The 25,510-nt window shown below is 42.2% G+C and overlaps 1 protein-coding gene across 1 annotated transcript in view; it reads left to right on the forward strand.

The window, feature by feature from the left end:
* The window catches only part of LOC111231502 (receptor-type tyrosine-protein phosphatase delta-like), a 61,711-nt gene that overhangs the window by 29,706 nt on the left and 6,495 nt on the right, over positions 1 to 25,510 (forward strand). Inside the window, exons 10-33 of the mRNA XM_022758607.1 lie at positions 419 to 528; positions 1,111 to 1,308; positions 1,678 to 1,803; positions 1,964 to 2,111; positions 2,360 to 2,505; positions 2,753 to 2,897; positions 3,825 to 4,127; positions 5,348 to 5,541; positions 6,574 to 6,600; positions 7,321 to 7,438; positions 7,716 to 8,303; positions 8,715 to 8,809; positions 9,402 to 9,658; positions 11,136 to 11,226; positions 11,936 to 12,160; positions 12,266 to 12,426; positions 14,021 to 14,032; positions 14,675 to 14,787; positions 14,911 to 14,952; positions 15,512 to 15,609; positions 17,735 to 17,858; positions 20,500 to 20,675; positions 23,726 to 23,845; positions 24,507 to 24,661. Of these exons, the coding sequence (XP_022614328.1) occupies positions 419 to 528; positions 1,111 to 1,308; positions 1,678 to 1,803; positions 1,964 to 2,111; positions 2,360 to 2,505; positions 2,753 to 2,897; positions 3,825 to 4,127; positions 5,348 to 5,541; positions 6,574 to 6,600; positions 7,321 to 7,438; positions 7,716 to 8,303; positions 8,715 to 8,809; positions 9,402 to 9,658; positions 11,136 to 11,226; positions 11,936 to 12,160; positions 12,266 to 12,426; positions 14,021 to 14,032; positions 14,675 to 14,787; positions 14,911 to 14,952; positions 15,512 to 15,609; positions 17,735 to 17,858; positions 20,500 to 20,675; positions 23,726 to 23,845; positions 24,507 to 24,661 (3,772 nt within the window). The remainder of the gene's footprint in view (positions 1 to 418; positions 529 to 1,110; positions 1,309 to 1,677; positions 1,804 to 1,963; positions 2,112 to 2,359; positions 2,506 to 2,752; positions 2,898 to 3,824; positions 4,128 to 5,347; positions 5,542 to 6,573; positions 6,601 to 7,320; positions 7,439 to 7,715; positions 8,304 to 8,714; positions 8,810 to 9,401; positions 9,659 to 11,135; positions 11,227 to 11,935; positions 12,161 to 12,265; positions 12,427 to 14,020; positions 14,033 to 14,674; positions 14,788 to 14,910; positions 14,953 to 15,511; positions 15,610 to 17,734; positions 17,859 to 20,499; positions 20,676 to 23,725; positions 23,846 to 24,506; positions 24,662 to 25,510) is intronic.

Here is a 25,510-nt window from a genome sequence, read left to right on the forward strand (position 1 = left end):
CTCGTCTCCACTTTTCATGTTTGGGATGCTGGCCACAGACTCATTTTTCTCTGTCTGCTGTTTTCTATGATGACCCATTTCGATGTTATCGCCAAGCCTGTATTTAGTTTGTCAGTATACACGGTTTTTAATTTGGATTACATATGTGGTGAGTTAAAACTCCCTTTGAAGTGATAGATAACAAGTTTTTGAACTGACAGGATTTGTTTTGTCCAGTCATCGAACTAATTTAGTTCATAATTGTTTTTCTAATTGTTGTGTAGAGATTACGGTCATGGCATCATTCTGATTCTGAGCTCGTGTCATCATTAAATTGTTTCCAACTTTTTCAGTCAGTACAAGTTTAAAGCTCCATAATTTGACTGTTTTTTTATTTTCTTGTGCATGAGATTTCTCTCTCTCTCTTTTTCCCTGTTAGCTCTGCCAAAGGCTCCTGGCACCCCTGTGGTGACGGAGAGAACTGCAACAAGCATCACACTCACCTGGGACTCTGGCAACCCTGAACCCGTCTCCTACTATATCATACAGGTGTGTGACAGACACACAAGCACACACACATTTCGCTCTTACCCATGCACTACCCACCACACAGGACTGCTGCTTGTGCACACAGGTTTCTGAGACACAAAACTTCAAAGGACCAGAGCTGCACTAGATTTTTATATGAACATAAACTGTTATTAACGGCCTAAATCACTAAGTAGGGCTGCAAAAGAAAAGAGCCCCTTGTCTCTCCTGATAGTAATAAAATTGCCCAAATAGCTCATATGAAATTCATGTGTCTTGTGAGTACTCTGTGCCCACACAGTGTAATGAAATGAAGTGTAAGAATGAAACACAAACTGCTTAAACAGCAGTGACTGAATTCTCCATTCACAAAAATCAACCCACATTAAATATGTGGTAACTCTTATTTTGTGCATGTTTTGGCATAAATCCCGATTCATAGAAAAGAGCATGCTGTTACAGTAATACACAGACAGTTACACCACTAAACTATAATATTGGTGTAACTGTCTGTGTATTACTGTAATGTATATAGATAGAGCTATATGTAGAGCTTCCTCTGTACGGAGATGGCTAATCTTCTCTTCCTCTCTTCCTCTCCAGCACCGTGCCAAAGGCTCAGAGGACCCATATAAAGAGATTGATGGCATTGCCACGACCCGCTACAGCGTGGGTGGCCTCAGCCCTTACTCCCACTACGACTTTCGGGTGGCAGCAGTTAACACCATTGGCCAGGGCCCCTCCAGCGAGGTGGTGGAGGCTCGCACAGCCGAGCAGGCCCCCTCCTCGCCTCCACGACAGGTCTGCATGAGACCTTGAATTTGACAAAGCTGAAGTTTTCACAGTATAGTAATAAACACGTGGTTTTAAAAGATGAAAAACAAGTTGCCTTTATTTTTCAGCACCTATTTCAATCTGTTATATTCTTTTCTCCTACAAGAACTTTATCTCAAACTTGGCTGTTATACAATATGATTAGTTGCCTGCTATTTTGAGGGACATTGTAGAGTATTACATAAATCCTGATTTCAGAATGTGATTTTCAGATGTTAACGCCTCAAGTAACTTTCAGTTCTCAAAAAACCTCAATAAAACTTTCTCCAGTGAAAATACAGTGTACATTTTACCCAAGCGCAGTGTTGCTGAAGTTCTTTTCTGTTTACCCTGCAGGTCAGAGGTCGTATGCTGAGCACAACAACAGCAATCATCCACTGGGATGAACCAGAGGAACCTAACGGACAGGTGGTCGGTTACAGAGTGTACTACACCTTAGACAACACGCTGCCAGTCAACCAGGTGTGCACCTGTGTGTGCATGGATTCGTCTAACTTTGCTGTCACTTTTTATTAACCACAGCTGACTGATAACTTGTGTTGTCTGCGTGTATCTAATACACGAGTGTGTATCTGTGTCGACTTGCATTCATTCATTGCCCTGTGTGTCTGTTATTGTGCAGTGGGAGAAGCAGATGGTGCGCAGCGCCAACTTCATCACCATCCAGGGTCTGACTCCTAACAAGACTTATTACATCAGAGTGCTGGCCTTCACCTCTGTAGGAGACGGGCCCCTGTCCCAGGACCTGCAGATTATAGCCAAAACTGGAGGTAAGAGATGAATGTCAGGTTTTGTGTGTTTGCACATAAAGTATTAGCCAGATATGCCATGCAACACTGAAAATGTGTGCAATCATCATCATCATCATCATCATCATCATCATCATCATCATCATCATCATCATCATCATCATACAACCAAATGGCATCTGCAAGAGTAAAAAAAAAGAAAATACATGTCTCATCTTACTTCTTTCTTACTCTCTTTTTGCTAATCCTGGTTTTCTATAACTCTGCAGTACCATCCCAACCATCAGAATTTAAGGGTGAGGCCAAGTCTGAGACCAGTATCCTGTTGTCCTGGGTGGCCCCACCCCAGGGTGGCCCAGACAACCAGATCACAGGATATGAACTGGTCTACCGACGGGTTGACGACACAGAGGAGGTAAGGCTGAAGAGAGGGACTTCATCCTTCACTTTGGATTTGTAGCTGAGAGGACGTTTTAGTTATGATACCAGATTAAAGGGCGGATGTTTGACTGGATGGATGGTTGAGCAGACAGAAGATTAATTGATGTCGATATTAAAAGGGAACTGAAAAGTCCATGCTGTTTTTTTTAACACCCTGTAGTTAATAAGTGGTGCAACCTTTTTCTTCTTTTTTTCTTTCTCACAATCCGATGTCCCTTCAGAAGAAAATGAGCTTTGAGCCAACCACCTCCTACCTGCTGAAGAACTTGAAGCCTTTCTCCACCTACACCTTCCAGCTGGCTGCAAGAAGCAAACATGGAATCGGAGCGTATACCAATGAAGTGTCCATCGACACGCCACAGACGCGTAGGTCTAACAACACACACTGCTGTGTGTTTTTGTGAGTGTGTGTGTGAGTGTGTGTGTGTGTGCGTGCGTGCGTGTGTGTATGTGTGTGTGTGCCTGCGTGCGTGCGTGCAAGTGTGTGTTTTTGACAATGCAAAAATGACAATTGAGACAAAAACTGAACCACATACTGTATATATGTAATGCAGGAATCTTACCATCATAAATTTGCATTGTTGCTTTTTTGCATTGTCACAAAATGGGGCGACCGTGAGTCCAGACTTTAACTGACCTCAGATTTGATATTTCAACAAATATAGCGCCAGATAACTTACTTATGGTTTCCAGAACTTAACCTCAGAGAAGGTTTTTCAGCAAATACATTACTGAGCAAATAATTATGACTGATAGCAAATACTTCATTTGTTGGCCATCAACCTGAGGTCTGTAAGAGATTCAGTGCAAACAAGGTAAGAAGCCAGAGGTTTGTAGATAGAGATGATGAGAACTCCATCATGGATCATGCACAGAGGCTTGGGTAGGCTGTAAGGACAAGTAAGTTATGGGAAGGTATGTTTGTGTGTTAAAGGTCTAGTCAGTGTTTTTGTGTTGCATCTCTTTTAAGTCATTCACTCGTTTTCATTAATCAAGCATTTCTACCAAAAGCAGAAGTTGACACCCATCATTCAGTATCTTTGTTCAGTCATCTTGCTTTCTAGTCACAGGGTCATTTTTCGTACGAGCTTCAGTTCTCCAGTGTTTTGTTTTCATTTTATGTTTCTTTGTCTTTTGTTCTCTGTCTCTCGTCTGCTCAATTTCATCCCCATTCCTCAACGGCAAACCTCACTCCCTCACCCCTCCACCCACCAATAACAACTTGCACACACAACCAAATAACATTTACCCAAACAACCCCCGACTGTACTTCCTCAAAAACTGGCCAATCAGTTCCTTCAGCACCTCCCCAGGACATCACATGCACCAGTCCCAGTTCTACCAGCATCCTGGTAAGTTGGGGTCCGCCTCCTCTGGAGTTTCAGAATGGCATCATTACGGGATACTCCATCCAGTACTCCACCACAGAGGGCAACAAAACGTCTAAAAGAATTGATGGAATTCCTCCGGAAAGTTCTCCCTATCTCCTGGAAAACCTGGAGAAATGGACTGAGTATGGCATAACGGTACGAGCGCAGACGGAAGCTGGGGATGGACCAGAAAGTTTACAGCTGCTTATCCGCACCGAGGAGGACGGTATGTTCCAAAACAAACCCCATGCCTGTCTTAGGATGGTCCGCCCCACTAACAATGGTTACCTCTAACTCACTTAACATAGCACTAATGAGCTCAAAGCAACCTAAACTAACAGCAAGCTTCTTCCACCTGCCAGTTAAGGCATTTTGTCTATTCTTGAGCTGCAGTCTAAACGGATGATGCATTTAAGAACTATTGTCAGACCCTCCAGTTTGGAAAACCTCTCCTTTATTCCTTCATAACTGGCAGAAGCCTCCAACATCCGGAAATCTCCTCCTGCTACTCCCTCACCGCTGCTTTCTCTTGCAACCCTTTTTTCTCCAGCAGCCGTTTTTACCCTCTTTTTTTTTACCAGCCTCTTTTATCCACACTTTCCCTTTTCTTCTAAATCCCCTGTTTTTTTGGGAAAAGGTGTGGTTGGGATTTCCCTGTCTTAGGATAACAATACTCCCCACTAACAATACCAAAACAAGCCCTTTGGCTAGAGCTGTACCTTGGCCTTTCCTCACCTTGGCTTTTCTTACTGACCTTCTGTCCTTCCAACTCATCTCCAGTTCCTTCACAACTATTTGAATATCTTTCAGCTAACTTTTAATCGATCTATTTTATTGTGCCTAGAGCAATTTGTAATATTTTCAGTGGTACTTTTTGATATTCATGCTCATTCTCCTCATCTCTGCAATAAGGAATTTTTCTGACTCCAGCTTTTTTTTTAGAGTGCTTATGCGTGGGTCAGTCAGATAGCAAGAGGTGGCTGAAGTTTGTTTTTTTTCTCTCAGTGTTTTTTTTTTTTCTTTTTCTTTTTGTGAGAAGTGTAGTTCTTGGCAGCACGAGAGAGGTTTTTCTTGATAACAGTATTTTCTCTTTGACTGCCTGCCACTGTTAATCTGCCCCTGGCAACAAATCCTTTTCTATCTGCCATTCTTATCTTTCTCTACATTTGCTTCTTATCCTCCACTGCTTTTTTCCTCCATGTTTTTCCTCAAGCACTCTCATTTTTTACTATTTTGAATTTTTTCCAAGACATCAGAGCAGTTTTAGACTTTTTGGAGGGTTGTATTTTTAAATTTTTTTAGCTTTTGAGTATTTTTTCTATCTGCCCCTAAAAATCTATTTTTGATTAGAACAAAAAACTTCACTAAACTGAAAGGCCTTTACTTGAGAGGTTTGAGTGCCCATCATCTGTGACTCTTGACCTCTATCCCAAAATGCATTTTTAGTTCCAAGTGGTCCTCCGCGAGGGGTGGAGGCAGAGACTGTGAACGCCTCGGCCATTAGGGTGAAATGGCGAGCACCAGCGCCCGAACGGCAGCACGGTCAGATCAGAGGCTACCAAGTCCACTATGTGAGGATGAACTACGGCGAGCCTCAGGGTCAGCCCTTCATCAAGGACATCCTCATAGAGGACTCGCAGGTAACACTAACATATACTCTCTAACACCTTATAATCAAATTAACTGTGTCAGGGATTGTTTTAGTAATGCCTAATAAAACCCAAAGCAATACTCTACATGTGCATCTCTTTTATTGTACAGTAATGTTTATTTTGAATTGCGTGAGTTTGTCCCAACTCATGGGCTTACATGGTTATATGTTTCTCAGATGAGAGAGCCAGCATGTGGCCATCTGGTTATTACTATAGATAAGATAAACATTTTGCCCTGATTTCTTTTTCTTATTCTTTGTCTGTACAATTGCACAACACACAGTGCAGCAATCTGTTGCAGCAATCTGTCACTGCTTCCATATCAACTTCTTCTATGACTCACAGGAAGGTGCTAAAAATAATAAGAGATGACAAATGATTAAAAACAAATAAATGAACTGAGCAGAAACCTTCTTTAAGTTTGTTTGTAAGTTTGTAAAGGATTATTTCAATAGGCTGCCACTTGCACATCTGTCCATTAGCTACAGCTGTCAGATTGTTAGCTTAGCTTAGCATAAAGACTGGAAACAGCTAGCCTAAGGTTGCCCAAGGGTTAAAAAAAAATCAGCTTGCTAATTAACACATAATGTCTCATTTGTTTACTCAGAAGTTTTTAAACTTATGTTTTGGTAGCTGTTTCTGGTCTTGCTAACCAGCTAATCAGCTGCTGGCTGTAGCTTCACTAGTGAACAAATGACAGTGAGATTAATCTTCTCATGTAACTCTTGGCAAGAAAGTGATTAAGCATATTTCCCAAAATGTAGAACTATTCCTTTAAAATAAAAGATTCTGGCCTGGTCAGGTCAAACAGGCTTAAAATTTCTGTCCAGTGTAGATAATGGACCTATATCTGTTTATACCTGCACAATAACTGACAGTTCTATTGCAGATAAAGACTGTGCATCTGACCTAACTGTAGAAAAGACACAAATTAAGTCTTTTAGATTTTATCCCAAATATTAAGAATTGTGTGTTTCTCTCCTTTTTCTCTTTTCTCTATGCTCCACCACCATTGTTCAGTGGGAATATGATGACTCAACTGAATATGTGAGTAAACCTTTATTTAAGGAAATTATTTAATATTATTATTGTTAATAATAATATTTATAACAAAGCATGGAGAGTAGATGAGTCATATTTTAAAAGATTACAGCTTTGAAATCTCCAGAACAACAAGAAGAAGGGCTTAAAACCAAGAAAACCTATTTTTTCCAGAACATTTAACATGGGACTCTGGGAAAACACATAGATAACACATAGTAATTTGTGGATATTGCCAAAATATTGTGATTATTTATGTTTACTACAGGCCAAGAAATGAAGAAAATATTGTGTTTAGTGTTCAGATGGAGACAAATCTAAATTAATTTTGATTCTTAAGTTATATTTTGTGTAAAGAATGGCCCATATTTTGAGCTCTGTTGAGATTGTTTGATGTGGTTGTCTTGAATTCTGAGTTTTGGTGAGCTGATCACAAACCAAATCTCCAGTAGATTTCCCATAAGCAGCAGCCAGGTGAGCAATGAAAGAAAGAAAAATGACTTCAAAATGTAATTCCTGGCCTGAGAAAAGAGCTGAACAACCGTCTGTACTGGGACACCATCAGAGAAAAGCACAGAACTGTAGCTTTTTTTGTCGGAGGGTGCACCTTTTTGACTGGATTTGACCTAGACTTTTTTTTATTAAATTGAAGTCCTGGTCATTGTCCCGAGGGCACACAAAAGTAGTTGCCTTTTACAGCTGACACTGCTTTTTTTTGTCCTGCAGGAGGTCATTCTTGGAGACCTGAAGGCAGACACTTCCTACTCTGTATCAGTGGGGGCTTACACCGCCAAAGGCGATGGTGCTCGCAGTAAACCTGTTACAGTCTGCACTGCCCTGCCACGTAAGTGTGTCCACACAAAATCTTACACAAACATACTGAAAGACATAGAGCTAAAAAAAAGAACACATGCAAACACATAACTTTGAGACAATGGTCTCCATTAAATCACTGGATTGTTTTGTTTCACTCTGTCACACCTTGCTGTGCCAGTAAAAAGCCAGTGACGCCATATTAACCAAATTTTGCTTGAGGTTATAAATAATGTGCTTTGCAATTATCCTCTAGTTATCAAAACATCACTCTCTCTCTCTGCTGCCCTCCCTGTTTCTCTCTCTAGTGCCTGAGAAGCCCAAACTGATGGTGAGTGCCACTGATTCAGGTACTGCCGTGCTTCAGTGGTATCCACCGCCAAACCCACCCACCCCGCTCCTTGGGTACCGCCTCACTTTTGGCCGCATCGACGTCCTTCCCTTTACGGTGGTGGAGTTCCCAAGCAAGGAGAACCGCTACACCGCCCAGGACATCCACAAGGGAGCTAACTATGTGTTCAGACTCTCTGCCCGGAACAAAATGGGCTACGGAGAGGAGGCGGTAAAGGAGGTGACTACTTCAGAGGACACCCCCAGTGGATATCCAGAAAATATCATCTCTGAGGAGGCTTCTGCCACCTCCCTCCGGCTGGCCTGGAAATCAGTCCCTCTTATTGAGCAAAATGGGAAAATTGTAAAGTACTCAGTGCTGTACAAGGATATAAACAGTCGAGGGAACGCCTCAGAAGTTATGGTGCCCGCTCCAGGGTCAAGTGTGTTGTTGGAGGGTCTGAGTGCCGATACTGTGTATGATGTCAGGGTGTGCGCGTTCACAGCTGTCGGCCCTGGGCCGTACAGCCCCAGTGTCCAGTTTAGGACGCAGCGGCTGGACGAAGGTAGGACTAACTCAATTTCTAACAACCCATCTTCATTGCTCAGGATGCAAGACGCGCTTCCTAACAGCACAACTGTGCACATATTGTCCCACATGCACACGCACACTCACACAACATCTGATGACAACATCCTACGTGTCCTTTTTTGTTGTCTTGTCACTGTAGTCTTAGACCCAACGTCCTTTTCCCAAATCAAGGTAAGAGTCTTGGGTGTTGGGCAAGTGTCCCTGTCCAGTCACACTCACTGTGTGTTGAACAGAGCAGATAGTTAGCTTGAGACTGGTACTAGAGAATGATACACAGGTAAGGCCATTATGTTTGGTTTAGCAGAAAGATTAAATGAGACTGTGGAATCATATTCATGTTATTTCTTTCTTTCTTCTTTTATTTTTCTCCTCTTCTGCATCTTAGTTTTTGCCACCAACTTCAGAGTAAAAGCAGCCATGAAGAACTCCGTTCTGCTGTCCTGGGAGATCCGAGACAAGAACCCTGCCCAACCCTTCACTGTAAGTACATTCGCACTATACCATTTAAATATAGTTAAATGAAAAATAGAATTCAACAGCCAGTTCTCAAATAGTGTACAAACAAATACAGCCAGGTCAGAAATAAAGGCTAAAGGATATGGGGGTGTGGGGATGTGAAATTAAATGTTCTACAATGGTTCACATGCTGATTTGAAAATAATGGATTATATCATTGCCTACTGTTTTGCCCAATTTTCTTGGTGTTAAGCTGCTTGTTGATGAAACTCAACTCCTCTTGTCTGATAGCTGATAAAGCCTGCAGGGAAATAAATGGATTATGCTCTTTGAGCTGCTGGAAGGTTTTTAATGTAAAATAAATAGAGGATGTGTTTGGTTTGCATTAACACCGAACAGAACCAAAAGCAAACTGGGGAGGCTTTGTGCTAAAGTATAATCAGATATACAACAGGGAAAGTGAAGTAAAGGACAGTCTTTAATAATAGCTCAAATAAATGTCTGGTTCTCTCTACTCAGGTAAATAAAAGTATCCTTTACTTTTAGTTTGCAGTATCATTTTAGCCTGTGCAGCATTAAATATAACTCTCAATGATGTGAACCACCCCATGTGCAGATCCTATATGGAAAAGGCCAGTCTGTTGAAGTGGACGGCAAGCAAACTCAGAAGCTGATCACTGGCTTGGAACCGGACACTCAGTACTCCTTTCTGCTCACCAACCGAGCCAACAGCGCTGGGGGCCTGCAGCACCGCGTCACTGCCACCACGGCCCCGGACATCCTGAAGACCAAACCTACCGTGGTGGGAAAAACCAACGCAGACGGCATGGTGACTGTGCAGCTACCAACTGTGCAGACCACAGCTAAAGTCAGGTAGAGATGGAAGACAGATTGAGAGATGTTAGCCAGCGTTGTTAAACAACTGGTTTAGTTTAATGAACAGGTGTGAGTGTTGTGATAAATGCAGAATTGGCTCCGGTTAGGTTGTTGTGAAATGAGTTGTTCTGTAGAGCGTGAGAGGTAATTTCACTATTTCCTCCCGTTGCTGCTTTTCATTTATTGGTCTATCAGGAGGGATTTCTCTGCGTTGGCAGCAAAGCAATAGTCTGAGAACTCCCACAACAGGCCAAATGAAAGCACAAAGCTGATAATCTTATCTGGTTTTTTTTGTAACCAAGAACAAATATAGACACTAAGAGGAGGCACACCTTCCTATTCATCCTTCAAGCACAGCCAGAATCACTCCACATGCTACTCACATGTGCTCAGAGCCATTTTCCTGTGATTTGTATCTGTCACCTCAGGCGTGTTTTAGAGTGTTTCAGAGTCCCAAACAGCATTTTTCTCCTTTAGACTCAGTCTTTCCCAGGTTAGTGGCTTTAGTAACACAAACTGTAATTTTTTTTTTTATTTGATTAGATTTTTAGACCAACAAATCTCTCCTCTCTTAATGCAAAATTTCCAGATTTCAGCACATATAATTTTATTTTGCTCACTTTTTCTGCTTTAGAGCTGTAACAAGCTACTTTCTACTGTACCACACGGCACTGTCAGCACAGTGAATGCTTAAGTGCCAACATGGAGCTCTGGAGTGAGTCATCTACTGAGGACACATGGATGATTTTGGTGTGTGTGTCCTCGTTGCTTGATGGGTTCTTGTGGTCTGACTGCTACTGAAAATTCCCTACTCCAGTGATATCATTGTCTTTGTTTAACACGTGGCTTCAGTCATGGATGGCTTCATGTTCCAAAAACAACCACACTGTTTGACTTGATGCTTCATAGCTGCTGCTGCTGCTGCTGCTACATGAGAAGATTGATACCACTCTCACATGTTTGTATGGTAAATATGAAGCTACCACCAGCAGCCAGTTAGCTTAGCACTTGAAACAGCTAGCCTGGCTTTCACCTCTTACGCTCAGTAATTAAACAACTGAATTAAACTAACTAAACAAAAGACATATAACATGTTAATTAGTGAGCAGCTTTACACAGAGTCAGTCTACCTGTTTCCCACTGTTTCCAGGCTCTAAGATAAGCTAATGGGCAGCTAGCTGTATATCCATGTAAACTGCACAGATATGAGGTATCAATTTTCTCATCTAACTCTTAGAAAAAAACGAAATAAATGGTAAATCAATATAGCATTACAGTTTCACACACACACTATCACCGTTGGTAGTGAGGTACCATGCAAGGTGCTGTCCTGACTGACAGGAGCAACTTGGGGTTTAGTGTCTTGCTCAAGGGCACAGGGACAACTCGCATGGAAACTGACACATTGAAGAAATGTCTAGTTCGTGGTATATTTCCATGAGTCTAAACACACTGCATGTTTGCTATATTTCAGGGGTTACTACGTGGTGGTGGTGCCACTGAAGAAGCAGAGAGGAAAGTTCCTGAATCCCTGGGAGGAGCCTGATCAGATGAACCTGGATGAGGTAAGACATGGAGCAGACAGTCGGTCACTAATAGATAGCCAGACAACATAATCAAGAGCTTATTGTTTGGAAATAGTGATGTTGAGGGAAAAGGAAATGATCAGTATTAAATATGATAAGGAGTAGATACACAGATGAAAATGTATAGGTGTAGTGCTGTAATAAGGTTATATAAACAAGATTAAGTCACATAAAGAAAGATATGTGCTGAGCCTTGTGGTAAGATTTTCCCCCTAAGTTATATCAGACTGTTTGTATCTTATTATGTAAAGGTGACCTGGCCAACCACTGCCTGTTCAGTCCAAAACAGATAGGTCTGGCCATGCTAGACTAATCCAATCAATACTTTCACATGCCATTTCCCATCTAATTCCACTTCCTGCTTTTTTCTAAAGACTTCATCTTCATCCGCAGCTCATTATGCTCTTCTGAAAGCACATTCATGTGCAAGATTAGTTTCAATAGAGTTTTTATGGTGCCGACTGCGGTAGAAATTCAGTTGATGATGAAGACATTTGTTCTTAGGTGATATTTCTCCATACAGCCCATTTTTCCTTCACTGATGAGGCTTTCATTCCACCATTTTCTATCATTTCTCATCTTTTAAACTCTTTGCTGCCTCTGTTTCAGTTCTCTAATTCCTCACTGTCCTTTTCCCGTCTCCTCTGTTTATCCATGTCAACCCGTCCTCTGTTTTCTTTCCTCTCAGCTTCTGAAAGAGATCAACAGGACGAGTGTCAGTCGTGCCCTTCGCATCCGCAGACAGGCTGGCCAATCAGATCCCAGGGCCTATGTCACTGCTCACTTTAAGACCCTCCCCCTGGAGTTCACACTAGGCGACGGACGAAACTATGGTGACTTCCGCAACCGTCCACTGCAGAACGGACAGGAGTATGTGTTCTTTGTGCTCGCGCTACTAGACCTCTCAGAGAATGTGAGTAAAAATACAAACGCACTCTCACACACAGTTCATCCAACTGAAAACAATTTTGTCTAATTTATGTGTGGAAATGCACAATAAAACCATATTTTCCTGCAGACCATGTATGCCACTAGCCCTTACTCTGACCCTGTGACCTCATTGGATGTGGATCCCAAGCCAATGGTTGACGAAGAGGAGGGGCTGTTGTGGGTAGTGGGGCCTGTGCTGGCTGTCATCTTCATCGTCTGCATCGTAATCGCCATTCTCCTCTTCAAGAGGTAAAGACAGCATGATGAAGCCAGGAAGAAATAAAAACAGTTGGGTTGGTGGGAGAAGGAATAAAGGAAATCAACAAGACGAGGTCAAAATATAATATATGGTAATATATATATATATAATTCTACTATATGACTAGACCTCATATGGTCAATGTGAGAATTGAAGGCGTAGTAGAAAACTGCAGTGGAACCACTGTAAACAACTGCTTTTAAGGGAAAGTAGCTAATCACTGCTGGAAAAGTCTCTAAATGACGCTAGATGATGTAATGCGCTAATTAGCATATTCATTACATCATTGTGTCATATTCGCATTTTGCCTAGTGTCAGCTGGTGAAACTTGAAACGCAGCCCATTAAAACTGTATGTTAACTTCCAAGCTATTCCCGAGCTGCTGCTCTGCTACTAAAATCCAGACTTTATAACCACGACATCGTCTGACAAGCCCACCATACACATAAGTTAAAGACAAAGACTGTGCTGGCAATCCAACTATATTTACTTGTAAAATGATCAGTCAGAGAGAAAGTTAGAGGCGACAGAACTGCTGCTCCACCTCTCTGCCGCTCACTGAACGGAGTAGACACGGAGAAAGGTGTGCCACTCACTCATGGGGCAGTACTGGCGACTCTGTTTATGGAAAATAGATGAGGTTTGTCCAAAAAGTCGCTAGATTTGTCGCTAGGTATTTTCACTAAAGGGGTCTGAAAATGAAAACTGTTGTGGATCCACTGTGAAGACTCCTGATGCCTATAGATAGACCGTCTTGCCTCAAGCAGCAGCTTTCAATTCACCTTTAACAGAACAAGGTCATAAACAAAAGCTGAGTGAGCAAAGCTGATGGTTCATTATGTGCTTCGATTATTTATGGCACATGCGGGACTTACATTAAGTTATATTTATTGCACTTCTGCACTGAGGCAACGGGACTATTAACATCTCAATCTGTTACTAATCATGGATGAATTTCGCTCACAGGTTCTTATAGAAATGCCGATGTTTTCTGTGTAATCTGTTTTTAAATCTATACACAGGGAGAAAAGTTAGCAAACAGAGCAGAAAGGGGAAGATAACATTATCGCTCATTAGCATAATTCATGATAATCATCTGGTCTTCTAGCTAGAGCTTTGTAAACGCACACAGATAATTGCTGTGACCAATGTGGCATAGCAAAATTATTAACCTCTATGGTAATAATTTAAAGTTCATAAGCCCTGGAGTGTAACCTGTGGTGGTCTGCAGCCATTAATGCCTCACAACTGAGTTGCACTTTGTTATATGTTTCCAGCATGTTATTATGTAGGAGATGTCACAGTGTGAGAGTGTGCTGGGTGATAATGTGTAGGCAGTGTTGTGTGAAAACAGAGGATGCATTTTTTGTCATTTTGATTTATATCCACGGTTCATCCTCACATCTACAGGAAGTGCTATTTTACATATCTAACATAAGTTATAAGAACGTGATCAGTTTTTATTGAGGGGGACAGAATGATGAGTTCAGCATTGCTTTAGTTGCTGATATTTTTTGATTGGACACTAATGTTATTCATCCTTGTCTGTTCTTTTATCTGCCCCCTCTCCCTGTTTGGATCCAGCAAACCTGACAGGTAAACAAACACTATCTATTACCATTTCCTCTGTCCTTAGGGGATATTTTCCTTGAAAAGCCTTTGCAAAGAATACTTTAGATAATAGATCCCAATAGAGTCAGGATTATCCTGATCTCTGATGATTGCATATTAACCTATAGTGTACTGGATAAATTGTACACTGGAAGTTATACAATTTAGCCAGAGTATTGGATAAAGACGTGGCCATAAAATCACTTTGTAAATATTCAGAGTAGGAAACAGTGGCCACTGCACTGCATGAAGTTTTTCATTTCGATTGCTTTAGTGTCACTTCTAACTCCAGAGGAAACTATGAACAAAAGGAGACACCCACCATTATCTCAGACAATGAGCTGGCCATTAACATATAAAAAGCCACAAGACTAAACCAGCAGTCACCAAACCCCTGGTTAGAATTTGAAACAGAAATTTCCTTAGAAGTACAGCTATCCCTGTAAATGTTCAAATAACAATTTTAAGTGGCTTTTCTCCAAAGTTTTACACTCACATTGCTGTGGTCCATCGGTTTCAATACGAATCCCCAAAATTGAGGTTATACTTAAGTTTATAAACACATTTGCCAAAGGTTCAGTTTATCAGGTTGAGGTGCATCTAAATGCTGTTTTTGTGTTACTCCAGAAAAAGAGCTGAGGCTGAAGGCAGGAAGGGCAGTTTTCCTTGCAGCAAAGCCATGTCATCTCACCATCCCACTGATCCTGTGGAGCTACGCAGAATTAACTTCCAGACTCCAGGTAGACTGGACACTCGTGCACATGGATACACACACAAACACTGTGTAGTTGGATCTGTGACTTCCTAAGTATTAGTTGTGTTTTTATGAATAGGATTAACCCTGGTGTTGTTTCCCTTTTCAGCCTACCGTGTATCAGTGTACCGTGGTTATCGGCGTTTGTCAAGTTAGTTGGTCTCAGTCCACCGTGGATCTTCCTTTTCTCTCTGTTGTCATTATTTTTCTTTCTTTCTTTCTTTCTTTCTTTCTTTCTTTCCTTCCTTCTTTCTTTCCTTCTTTCCTTCCCATTTTCATGCTAACTAACCGTCCATCCCAAATAGGATGAAGCTGCTTGAATTGACAACATTTCATCAAAATGCCTCTGGACTACTTCTTTAAAAACCCAAATATGTTTTTTTTTTTTCATGCTAAATTTTTTAACTGCCTGTGTCATAGTCTTTTTTTATCTTCACCAGCAGTGTGCATTTACTCTGAGGACATGTTATTGTGCCTCAGTAACTTTCAGAACACGCACATTGTTCTTTCTGTCTGTCTGCCTAGAGAGAAAATGGTCACTTAACAAAAAAAAAAAAAAGACAACACTTCCATTTGCTTCCTCCACTGACCATGGACAGAACACTAAACAACACATCCTCTGAGAATCCTAACTCTTAACATTTTCCTCCCAAAGAGTTTAGTTGTACGTGTATAGAAATGGCCTCTTTTTCTATTTCTGTGCTCGGCAGGCATGGCAAGTCACCCGCCTGTCCCCATCTCTGAGCTGGCAGATCACATTGAGCGCCTCAAGGCAAACGACAATCTCAAGTTCTCTCAAGAGTACGAGGTAGGAATGCTGATTATCTGTCCCTGAAAATCTTTAACTTGGGAAATTCATCTGGTTTTGATGCAGTCACACACATTGATCTTTCACTCATCACTTTTTTTTTTTTTTTTTGTGCTGTTTCAATTTCAATAGCGAGCGCTGTAGATTCCGCCTCACATAGTCTCCGCAGTTAAGTTGCATTTTGATTCGTCTTCATAGAACGATACAAGATAAAGCACATTTTCCTCTCTCTGCTGTCTTGTTGTTATCTATACAAATGTACGAGAGAAATTGAAATTGCAAGCTCAGAGAGAGTTTGCTAACAGCCAGATGGTTATCAATCCTCTGGTGGAGAAAGAGGAGAGAGAAATAAAGACAGAGAGCAAACTCACCAAGAGATACAGGAAGCAAGCGTTCTCTGCAAAAAAAAATGCTTTTTGATTAGTTTTCTTCTACTTGCAGCACAGTTAATGTGGAACCAAAAGGAAATAATCTACATGGAGATAACAATGTGCCTGAGCTTGGTGTGCTGAACTGCAGTACTCAATAAAAAAAAAAACACACACACATCAGTAGAAATATTCCCCAATATTTCCCTGGCTGTGTTGCACATGGCACTGGCATTGCAATGAGCTCCACAGAGAGCTATTAAAGGGGTAAAAATGTTTTCTTTTCCTTGCAAAAAAAAAAAAAAGAAAAAAAAAAATCTGTTTAAACTGACGGCCTCTGGGTGAAGAAGGAGACATAAGGCTCTAATTGGCTACCACAAGAGAGAGACAAATTGTGTGTGACAGAGATACGTATTTCGAAGAAGACAAGGACACATTATGCAAAGAGTAGAAAAACAGAGCGAGGATGTTTCAGGGAGAAAAGCAAGGGGAAAGGAGGGTGGAAGAGACAGTGAGGGAGAAGCCATATGTAATTGTGGTGTGAGTTGGAACCGCTCGGTTGAGCCTCGCATTCTCTCTGCATGACTGTGTGCTTTGTTCGGTACTGAACCCTTAACGAGGGAACGAGAGAGAGATGGATGGAGGAGGGATAGAGGGAGAGAGAGGGAGAGAGGCCAGAAACGATTGTGGTGTAATAATCAGACACACATGCTGTTGGGCAGCGCATAGAAAGCTGCTTCAAACTCACACACGCACAAACACACACACACACACACACATATATGCACTCATCCAGTACCACCCCTGTCCATTTTTCCCCCAACCAAACCATAATTATGTGTCATAAAATATTCAGAATTGCTAAACTGCTCTGGCTCTCTCCTCTTCGTCCCTCTCCATTGACAGCCTCATAATGACCTCATGTCTGCCTCTCCCAGCGAACAGTAATGGTTACACTGTAATTACCCTCCAGGAACTTAATGTGTTGGTCTAACACAACCATCCTTTCTCCCCCAGAGGAATTTATTGTGCTTTTATCATCTTTCTCTGGTAGCCATTTTTCTGTCAAAAGTGGAAAGTCCCTACCTCATTGTTGTTTCTAGAAATGGGATATTGGGTTCCAATATCAATAAAGCCTTGTTCGTTTTCAATTTGTACTTGGTTTCTTATGTTGGGGTTACGGTACAGCAACACTGGACAATGCCTGTACGCTGAAATTGATGAGATTGTCCAGTTCTTGTCTTTCTAGATGCCAATTTCTGCATCTGAGGCAGATTTTAAGATATAACACTTGGGGGGTTGCAACAGTAATGCTCATAGAATATGCTTGATCTTGTTACAGGCTGTACATACACCAAGTCTTACAACACTACAGGAGTTAAAAAGTGGTTTCAAAAAGATAGTTTAATAAGATTGTTAGTTCTCGGGTTATTTCGCAAGTGAACTCTGACTTATTGCTAATAACAGTTCTTCAGCATTTCAAACAAAAAAAGGGTTTTTTTTCCTTGCTGTAATGAATTTCCCAAGCATGTATGCTAGGGCCATTTTTCAGAACATAATCCTACTGACACACCACACGCTGGTAAGACCAATAATTACATTTTTAATAGAACTAAAACATTTCTGGAAACGAAACACTTGACTAAACCATGCAAACACTGTCTAAAACTACTCGAAATGAAAGAACTGTAATAATTCTGCAAGTCTGTCTGCTCGTCTTTGTTCTTTGCTCTGACCTTCACTTGTGTGTCTTGTAGTCCGTCGACCCCGGTCAGCAGTTCACATGGGAGAACTCCAACTTGGAGGTCAACAAACCAAAGAACCGCTATGCTAACGTCATTGCCTATGATCACTCCAGGGTTATACTCTCCAGCATTGAGGGTAAGTCACACGGCCAGCGTGTTTGTGCAAGTGTGTGTGTGTGTGTGTGTGTGTGTGTGTGTGTGTGTGTGTGTGTGTGTGTGTGTGCGTGTGTGTGTGTGTGCGTGCGTGTGTGTGTGTGTGTGTGTGTGTGTGTGTGTGTGTGTGTGTGTGTGTGTGTGTGTGTGTGTGTGTGTGTGCGTGCGTGTGTGTGTGCGTGCGTGTGCGTGTGTGTTATGTTTGTACAAGAGTACAGATGTTGAGAATGAGGACATTTTTAGGAAGTGAGAGCATTTTGGTCACTTCCTCACTCCTTTAAAGTGCTGCTTGAGGTTTATGACTTGGTCTCAGGGTTAAGGATATGGTAAGGGTTTAGACTGGGCATTTAGTTGTGATGGATGAGGTTGGGGTTAGAGGCTGGGGAGTGCATTGTGTCAATGAGAGTCATCACAAGTACTGAAGTATATACACGTGAATTTGAGTGTGTCTGTGTTGATTTGTGTGTGTGAGAACTGCTGTCCGTGACAAATGGGATATTAATAGTCCATGCAGATGTATTTCATTGCCAGTTCCCATACAACACATATGAAATGCTGTGCCTGCATCAGATTTCACCATAAAAATGATCATTTCAGGGTTCAAACAAACTGCTGTTTCAACCCTCTGTGACACCTCATCATACAACTGATACAGTTTCTCACTTGTCCATTTTAATATATATGGAAATAAATTGGGCTTACACTTTATTTATAGCCTAGTTGCTAATATATTTTCATGGCATGCCCATTTTCCTGGATTTCATCTTTTTGAACGGTCTAAAAAATGAGAAGAAAAAATAGTCTCAGTCCTGTTCTCAGTGTGCGTTTTGAAGCGCACTCACCCACCTCAGCTGGGAAAGACCTGAGGCAGAGAAACTGGCAGCTCCAATGTGGAGAGAGGGAGGCAGTGGGAGGCCAAGCCCAAACAGATGAGCCTTATCTGGGCAGAGCATGTGTGAGCAGCCCTTCCACCCCCGCCTGTCCTGGAGCTCTGGCTGTCTGTCTTTCTTTCAGCTTAGAAAACACATATACTCTTGAGCATGTCCAAACACACACACACACACACACACACACACACACACACACACACACATACTAAAGATTTAAAACACATGCCCAGGATGCACACAAGCACAGATATGCACTTTTGCTCCCAGTCTCCTCCACACATTCATGAACACACACTCTCTGCCAAGCCAGTGTAGCCACCAATGACTGGATGTGTGTGTGTGTGTGTGTGTGTGTGTGTGTGTGTGTGTGTGTGTGTGTGTGTGTGTGTGTGTGTGTGTGTGTGTGTGTGTGTGTCTGTCTGTTTTATCTGCACAGTGCTTCTGCTCTAGTCCCTTGCAATGAAGTTGTAGCACATCAAAGCCTTTAGCCAAGCTGTCTTTTAAAGACTGAGGTTGACAAACATGTGTTAGAAGCTCTTCTTACCATCTGTCTCCATCCCATTTAAAATAAGTTGTATGAACACCCCACACTCCTCTGTCATTTCAGTGTGTGGGTCTGGGTGTGTGTGTGTGTTTGTGTGTCTGTCTGCGGTGTGTGTGCGATGATGGCTCAGGGTTTTACGACTGTATGGAACTGTGTCGTGCCCGTAAATATAAAATGCTAGAAGAGAATCAGCTGCAGGAGTTTCTTCCTGTCAGGATTCTACTGTTTGCTCATTGACTTCCATCTTTTTGAGTGTAAACTGTGATCAGACGACTCAAAGGGAGTTTTGCGTCCCACTTCGGCAGAATCGGGTCACGGCTGAATGTACGCGTACACGTCTGTGTGTATGTCTGTGTGTGTACATTGGTGTTTTGGTGTATGTGTGCATGTTTGAGCTGTGACTCAGTGATTTTTCGGATTATGGTATTAGGCCCCAGATGAGCAGGACTGATCCTAAATCAAACACACACAGACGGTCTCTCACATCACACACACACGCGCGCACACACACACACACACACACACACACACACACACACACATACACACACACACACACACACACACACACACACACACACACACACACACACACACACACACACACACACAATCCCTTCCAGGACAAGCAGTGTCAGCCGAGTCTTACACAGAGACGGCCTTACAGTCATATTGCCATTCAAAGCGACACATCCAGAGTATACTCAGATTAGGCCCATGATCGTCTTAGCATGTATTATAAAACAAGACGGCTGAACAATCCAACACCAAAGGACGCTTGGTCCTGTGAAAACATTAATCTCCCTGCCATGACCTCAGATGATCCACACTCTTTATTACTGGGACATAAACCTGCTTTCATGGCAAAAGACTTTAAATAATCCATATAGATTATTTCACCATGAATGAGAAGAAAGAGTCAGGTTCATCTGCAAAGAAATTACATGGACAAAGGGTGTTTCCCTGTGAGCGGTGCAGACACATTCAACCCTAATGCCATTCATCACACACACGATGCAGCGGGCAAACATAAAATAATGTGTGGTATTTCAGTAGGTTCTCTCTGTGTGCTCTCCCCTCTCTCACTCACTTCAGCCCGTCACAATTGATTCTCCTCCTCACTTTACACACTTCTCTCGCCGTCCTTTCCCACTACGCGCCATAACCTTCACTGTCTGCTTGTTTTGCAGGTGTCCCAGGCAGTGACTACATCAACGCTAACTATATTGATGGCTACCGCCGTCAGAATGCCTATATCGCCACTCAGGGCTCCCTCCCTGAGACCTTCGGTGACTTCTGGAGGATGGTGTGGGAGCAGCACACAGCCAATATTATCATGATGACCAAACTGGAGGAGAAGTCACGGGTAAGAAAGAGGGGGCAGCATGTCAACACTGGCATAGGGCACTATTGGATAGGATAGACTACAGAGGCGGTGAAGGATAGGGTAGGGTAAAGTAGAGTGGGATAGGGTAAAGGCAGTATAACAAGCGAGGCCAGTAAAGACAGAATACACAATTTTTCAGCAATGTTAGTGATGATGAATATTAATGTTGAGAAGGGAGAAAAGTTGGGTTTTGACCATGTAGCAGCATGAACTAAGCCAGGTTCAGAAGAACATTTATATGCTGTATAGTATCAACTGGAGATTCCACTGACAGCACATACAGGTGAATAGGGTAAAGAAAAACATTGTACAGTGGAATAGGGTATGGTGGAATATTGAGGGGACTATCATGAAGGAAGGTAAGAGAAGTGGAGTACTGTGGAATAGGGAAGACGTGGATAGGAAAGGGTAAGATGAATGGGATATTGAAGGAAGGATAGGCTGTGAAAGAGTTAGACAAAAAAAAAGGCAAGAGGTGAGTAGGGCAGGAACAATATTAAAGGTTACAGCACAGTGAAGTGAGAGGAATAAAGTACAGTTAGGTTGGAGTTGAGTCAGGGTAGAATGGGATATGGTTGGTTTGACAGCAGTGGAGAGGTACAGGACAGACCAGGGCAGGATGTTAATTTTTTTTTTAGCGTTGGGAAGGACAATAGAGTCCAGATGGATTCAAGAGAACAGAATGGACAAGGAGAGGACAGAAGAGGACGAGGCAGGATATGTCAAAAATAGCTTGTCTAATAAACCAAAAAGCAGCCAACATGATTGATGATGACCAAACTAAAAGTGTGTAAGTAAGGGGATCACAGTAAGGATTGGGGGGGGGGGGGGAGGGGGGTAGGAGGGCACAAGGTGGCATGTAGTTGACCAGAGCAGAATAAAGTAAAATAAATGGTGAGCAAGACCTTGGGGGGAAGTACAAATACTGCTAAATTGGGGGGTGGGGGTGGGGGGGTAATGAATTAGAAAATCATTTGGCTTCAAGGCATTTTGCTGCTGCTAACAGAATATGTACTTGAGTAAAAAAAATCCAATGTAATGAGAATGTCATGTTGGAATATAATGAACAAGGATGGCTTGAGGTATGAATCATGGTTAAGTGTTATCCAATTATGTCCAGAGCCCTGTTCAGAAAATGATCCTTTCTTCTCATCTGTGCTTCTTTTCCTATTAACCTGTGCCTTGTGTTAAAACTCTGTTTCCTTTTCAACTTTTTCCAACTGTCTCTGTTGTGTCTGTTTGACCCTCAGATGCCCTCTTATTTCTTCTCTAAGGCAAGACCTCTCTTTCTCTCCTTTGCTAATCCCTTTTAAAATGCAACCTCACCTCACACGGTTTCCTCCTTACCTTTTTTTCTCTATTCAGTGCCTTTTTTCTGCTGTCCCCACCACCACCACCACCACCACCTTTTTTCTCTCTGCAATAGCCAGTGCATTGAGTGAGAATGCTGAATTGTTTTCAACTCACCACAATGCACTTATAGTTAACTAGAAACGGGTTTTATCATAACCACTGTAGTTCAGACAGAGTGCACATTAGTGTCTACAGTCTGCATGATCACACCCACAGCTGTTTTTCTCTTTTCCTGTCTTGTGGCTACGCAGTACAGGACACAGCCATCAAAGTGTCATTTTTTTACACCCTGGCTACATGATCATGAGGAGTTTTATGACTTTTTTTTAGTTTTGCTGGAAGACTGCAGAGCACCTAATTGTAGGCTGCTACTGTCTCATAAACATGATACCTCTTTAGTTTTTGAATGCCTGCTTTAAATTTTCTATATTCAATAAAGTAGTTACAACATTATGCAACAATGAAAACATTCAATTTGAATATTCTTAGATGTTTATTATAAGCCCACAACCTCTGTATCTACTGCTTGAGGGAATAGTGGGCTGCTTGTTGGAAAAAATGATTTAATCTCATTTAACACCTCTCAACATTATGCCATTATGTATTTACGCATTAAAAACATAGATGATCACAGATGGTCCCACTGTGGGAATCATGCCAGTATCCTTCCTTTTAGCACCAATCAAACCATATAAAAGCAGGGCGCAGTTATGCTGTTAGCCCATATATCAATGGATAATATAGTCTTCACACCAGGCATTTACTGCGATCCTGTTTAGGCTTTGGCAGTGGTCTAGCCCCCCTACGTGGACAACCATTCTTGTCCCCACAGTATCTCAAGGTCTGGTGGGAAAACAACAGTTGAAAAGCTGTAATTACAGCCTGAACATTCTGGGCCAAAACGCATAATCCCCAGTCTGGAGCAGTGGAATGCAGAGCGAGCTGAGCTGAGCTCCCTGCTGTCTTTGATGTGAGGACTGGTGGGATCAGCACATAACGTTTGGTTTGGCCTGATTCTGCCAAGGCCCTCCTCCCCTCTTTTCTCTCCTCTGGGATTTTTTTTATGCTCTAGCCTCTATGGTCTCTGAGGCTGAACTGAAGAACTACAAACATGACTTCCTTATACAGGGGAATTCTAGGCGTTTTGGTGGTTAGGGACGCTGGGATTTGGTGTGCGGGGTGTAGTTTTGTAGAGATTTGTGAGGTTGGAATGTAGGGCGATGTACAGCGTCAAATATGTCTGGGCTGAACTTTAGGTATCACTTGGCTTTCCTGAGCACTGTGATGGCTCCTTGAGAGAGCCCACCAACCTCTGGCAAATTTATGCCACACAATTTTCTTGTATTTGAAACAACTTACAGGATCACACAACCCCCGAAAGCAGAACTCTCTCTCTCTCTCTCTCTGTCTCTCTCTCTCTCTCTCTCTCCCCCTCCAGTCTCTCTCTGCCACTCTTCAACCCCACACACACTTACTAAAAGCCCTGTCACACACTGGGTTGTCTGTATATGCACATTTTTTCCAAACATTACTGTCAGAATTTTGCAAACCCTCTCACTGATCTGCTTCAACACCCCCCCTCCTATTTTGCCTCTGTACACGAGCACGTGCAGCCAAGTACAGACAAATCTAAACTGCTCTGCATATCTCACAGCTTCTCCATTCTTCGCTTCTAGGTGAAGTGCGATCAGTACTGGCCGACCCGGGGCACAGAGACCTATGGCCTCATCCAGGTCACTCTACTGGACACAGTGGAGCTGGCTACCTACTCTGTCAGGACCTTCGCTCTTTACAAGGTAACATGACGTGTGCAGTGGAGTGTAATGGGGTCAAGTGTGTATTGATCTGTTGAAATATTCATGCATACTAGTTTGTGTGTTTGCGCTTGATTCTGTGTCCATGTTGCAGATGGTTGCTTGTATTTGTGACACCAAACATGACAAACGGCCATATGAGAACACACCAGACTTTTTTCTGTCTTTTTCATACATTATTGATGCTTCCGATTACATTTCATGTAGATTCATACAGTTTGGCAACATACGTATGCTAGCCATGAAAATGCTTTTACATTTTAAAGGGTATGTCAGGGGATATTCTATTATTCTATTTTTATTTTATTTTATTCTAATATTTGTTTTACTGTCAACAAATCCCAAGAAATGACCAAAACCAACAATGACTGGATCCCACCAATAGTATATTAATCCTTGACGACTAAAAATAGTCTCAACAAAGGTTTGTCTCAACAAACATTAATGTTTGCCAAAAACTACAATGCCCATGTGTTTTTTATTTTTTTAAAATGAAACTATATTTGTTACCTGTCCTTCAGTAGGAATGATTGGGGCCAGTGTATTTCTGGTTTTGGTAGTTTCATCGGATTTGTTGACAGTAAGAAAAAACATAGAATCACATCAGCTTTATCTTTAACACTCCTTCTGTCCGCTCATCCAGAGCGGCTCCAATGAGAAGCGTGAGGTTCGTCACTTCCAGTTCACAGCCTGGCCGGACCATGGGGTACCTGAACACCCCACCCCCTTCCTGGCCTTCCTTCGGAGAGTCAAGGCCTGCAACCCTCCAGATGCAGGACCCATGGTCGTCCATTGCAGGTGTGTGTGTGTGTGTGTGTGTGTGTGTGTGTGTGTGTGTGTGTGTGTGTGTGTGTGTGTGTTTGTGAGAATGTAACACTTATGTGTCATTTTGGGTTTTACTTGGCAACATAATTTTCAAAAGCCCAGGAGTCTGTGAAAATCAGCAAGAGTCCAGGAGTACTTGTATAAAATCATTCACAGGTCCAGAACTGAAATGAAATTGACCTGCCATTATGCAAACCCCAAACCATCCTCACTGGCTAAAACACCAACATTCCTTTCCCTTAACAGCCTCCATCATCTCTAAGATTAACAACAACAGCAGCCGCCACGCTGACCCTATTTACTATAAGTAGGTTTCACAGTTGACTATTTACCATTTAAGCTGGTGGTAGATCTGTGTTCGTAAATTTGTATTCAGATGAGCTGCTGTCTGAGCAGCAGGAGGCTCCTGCATTGGTTGGAGGAAGATTCTGGAAACTTGTCATTACAGTCTTGGCACAATGTTGAGCTCCAGAGCTGGGATGAAGCTGCTTTTTTGCTCTTACCAGGAAGTGAAGGAGAGAAAAAGATAGAGGGTAGCAGAGGGAATATGGAGCAGAAGCTCTTGGGAGGAAGAATTAGTGAGGTATAGATGAGTAGGAAGAGAGGGAAGGAGAAGAAAAAGGGGGATTGAGACAGTGATTGAGAGGGAGAGTTAGCAAGGGACTGGGAGTTAGAGGAGGAGATATGTGCAGAATGAGAGAGAAGGTGAGGTCAAATCCAGGACACAGTGAATGGAAATGATGAATTAAAGAAAAGGAAAGGTGGAGCGAAAATGGAGTCTTAAAAAAAAAAGAAAACGTACAAATGTGAGAGTGAAGAAGT

Source organism: Seriola dumerili, unplaced genomic scaffold (genome assembly GCF_002260705.1).
Source record: "Seriola dumerili isolate Sdu_G_001 unplaced genomic scaffold, Sdu_1.0 BDQW01000302.1, whole genome shotgun sequence".
Classification (NCBI taxonomy): Eukaryota; Metazoa; Chordata; class Actinopteri; order Carangiformes; family Carangidae; genus Seriola; species Seriola dumerili.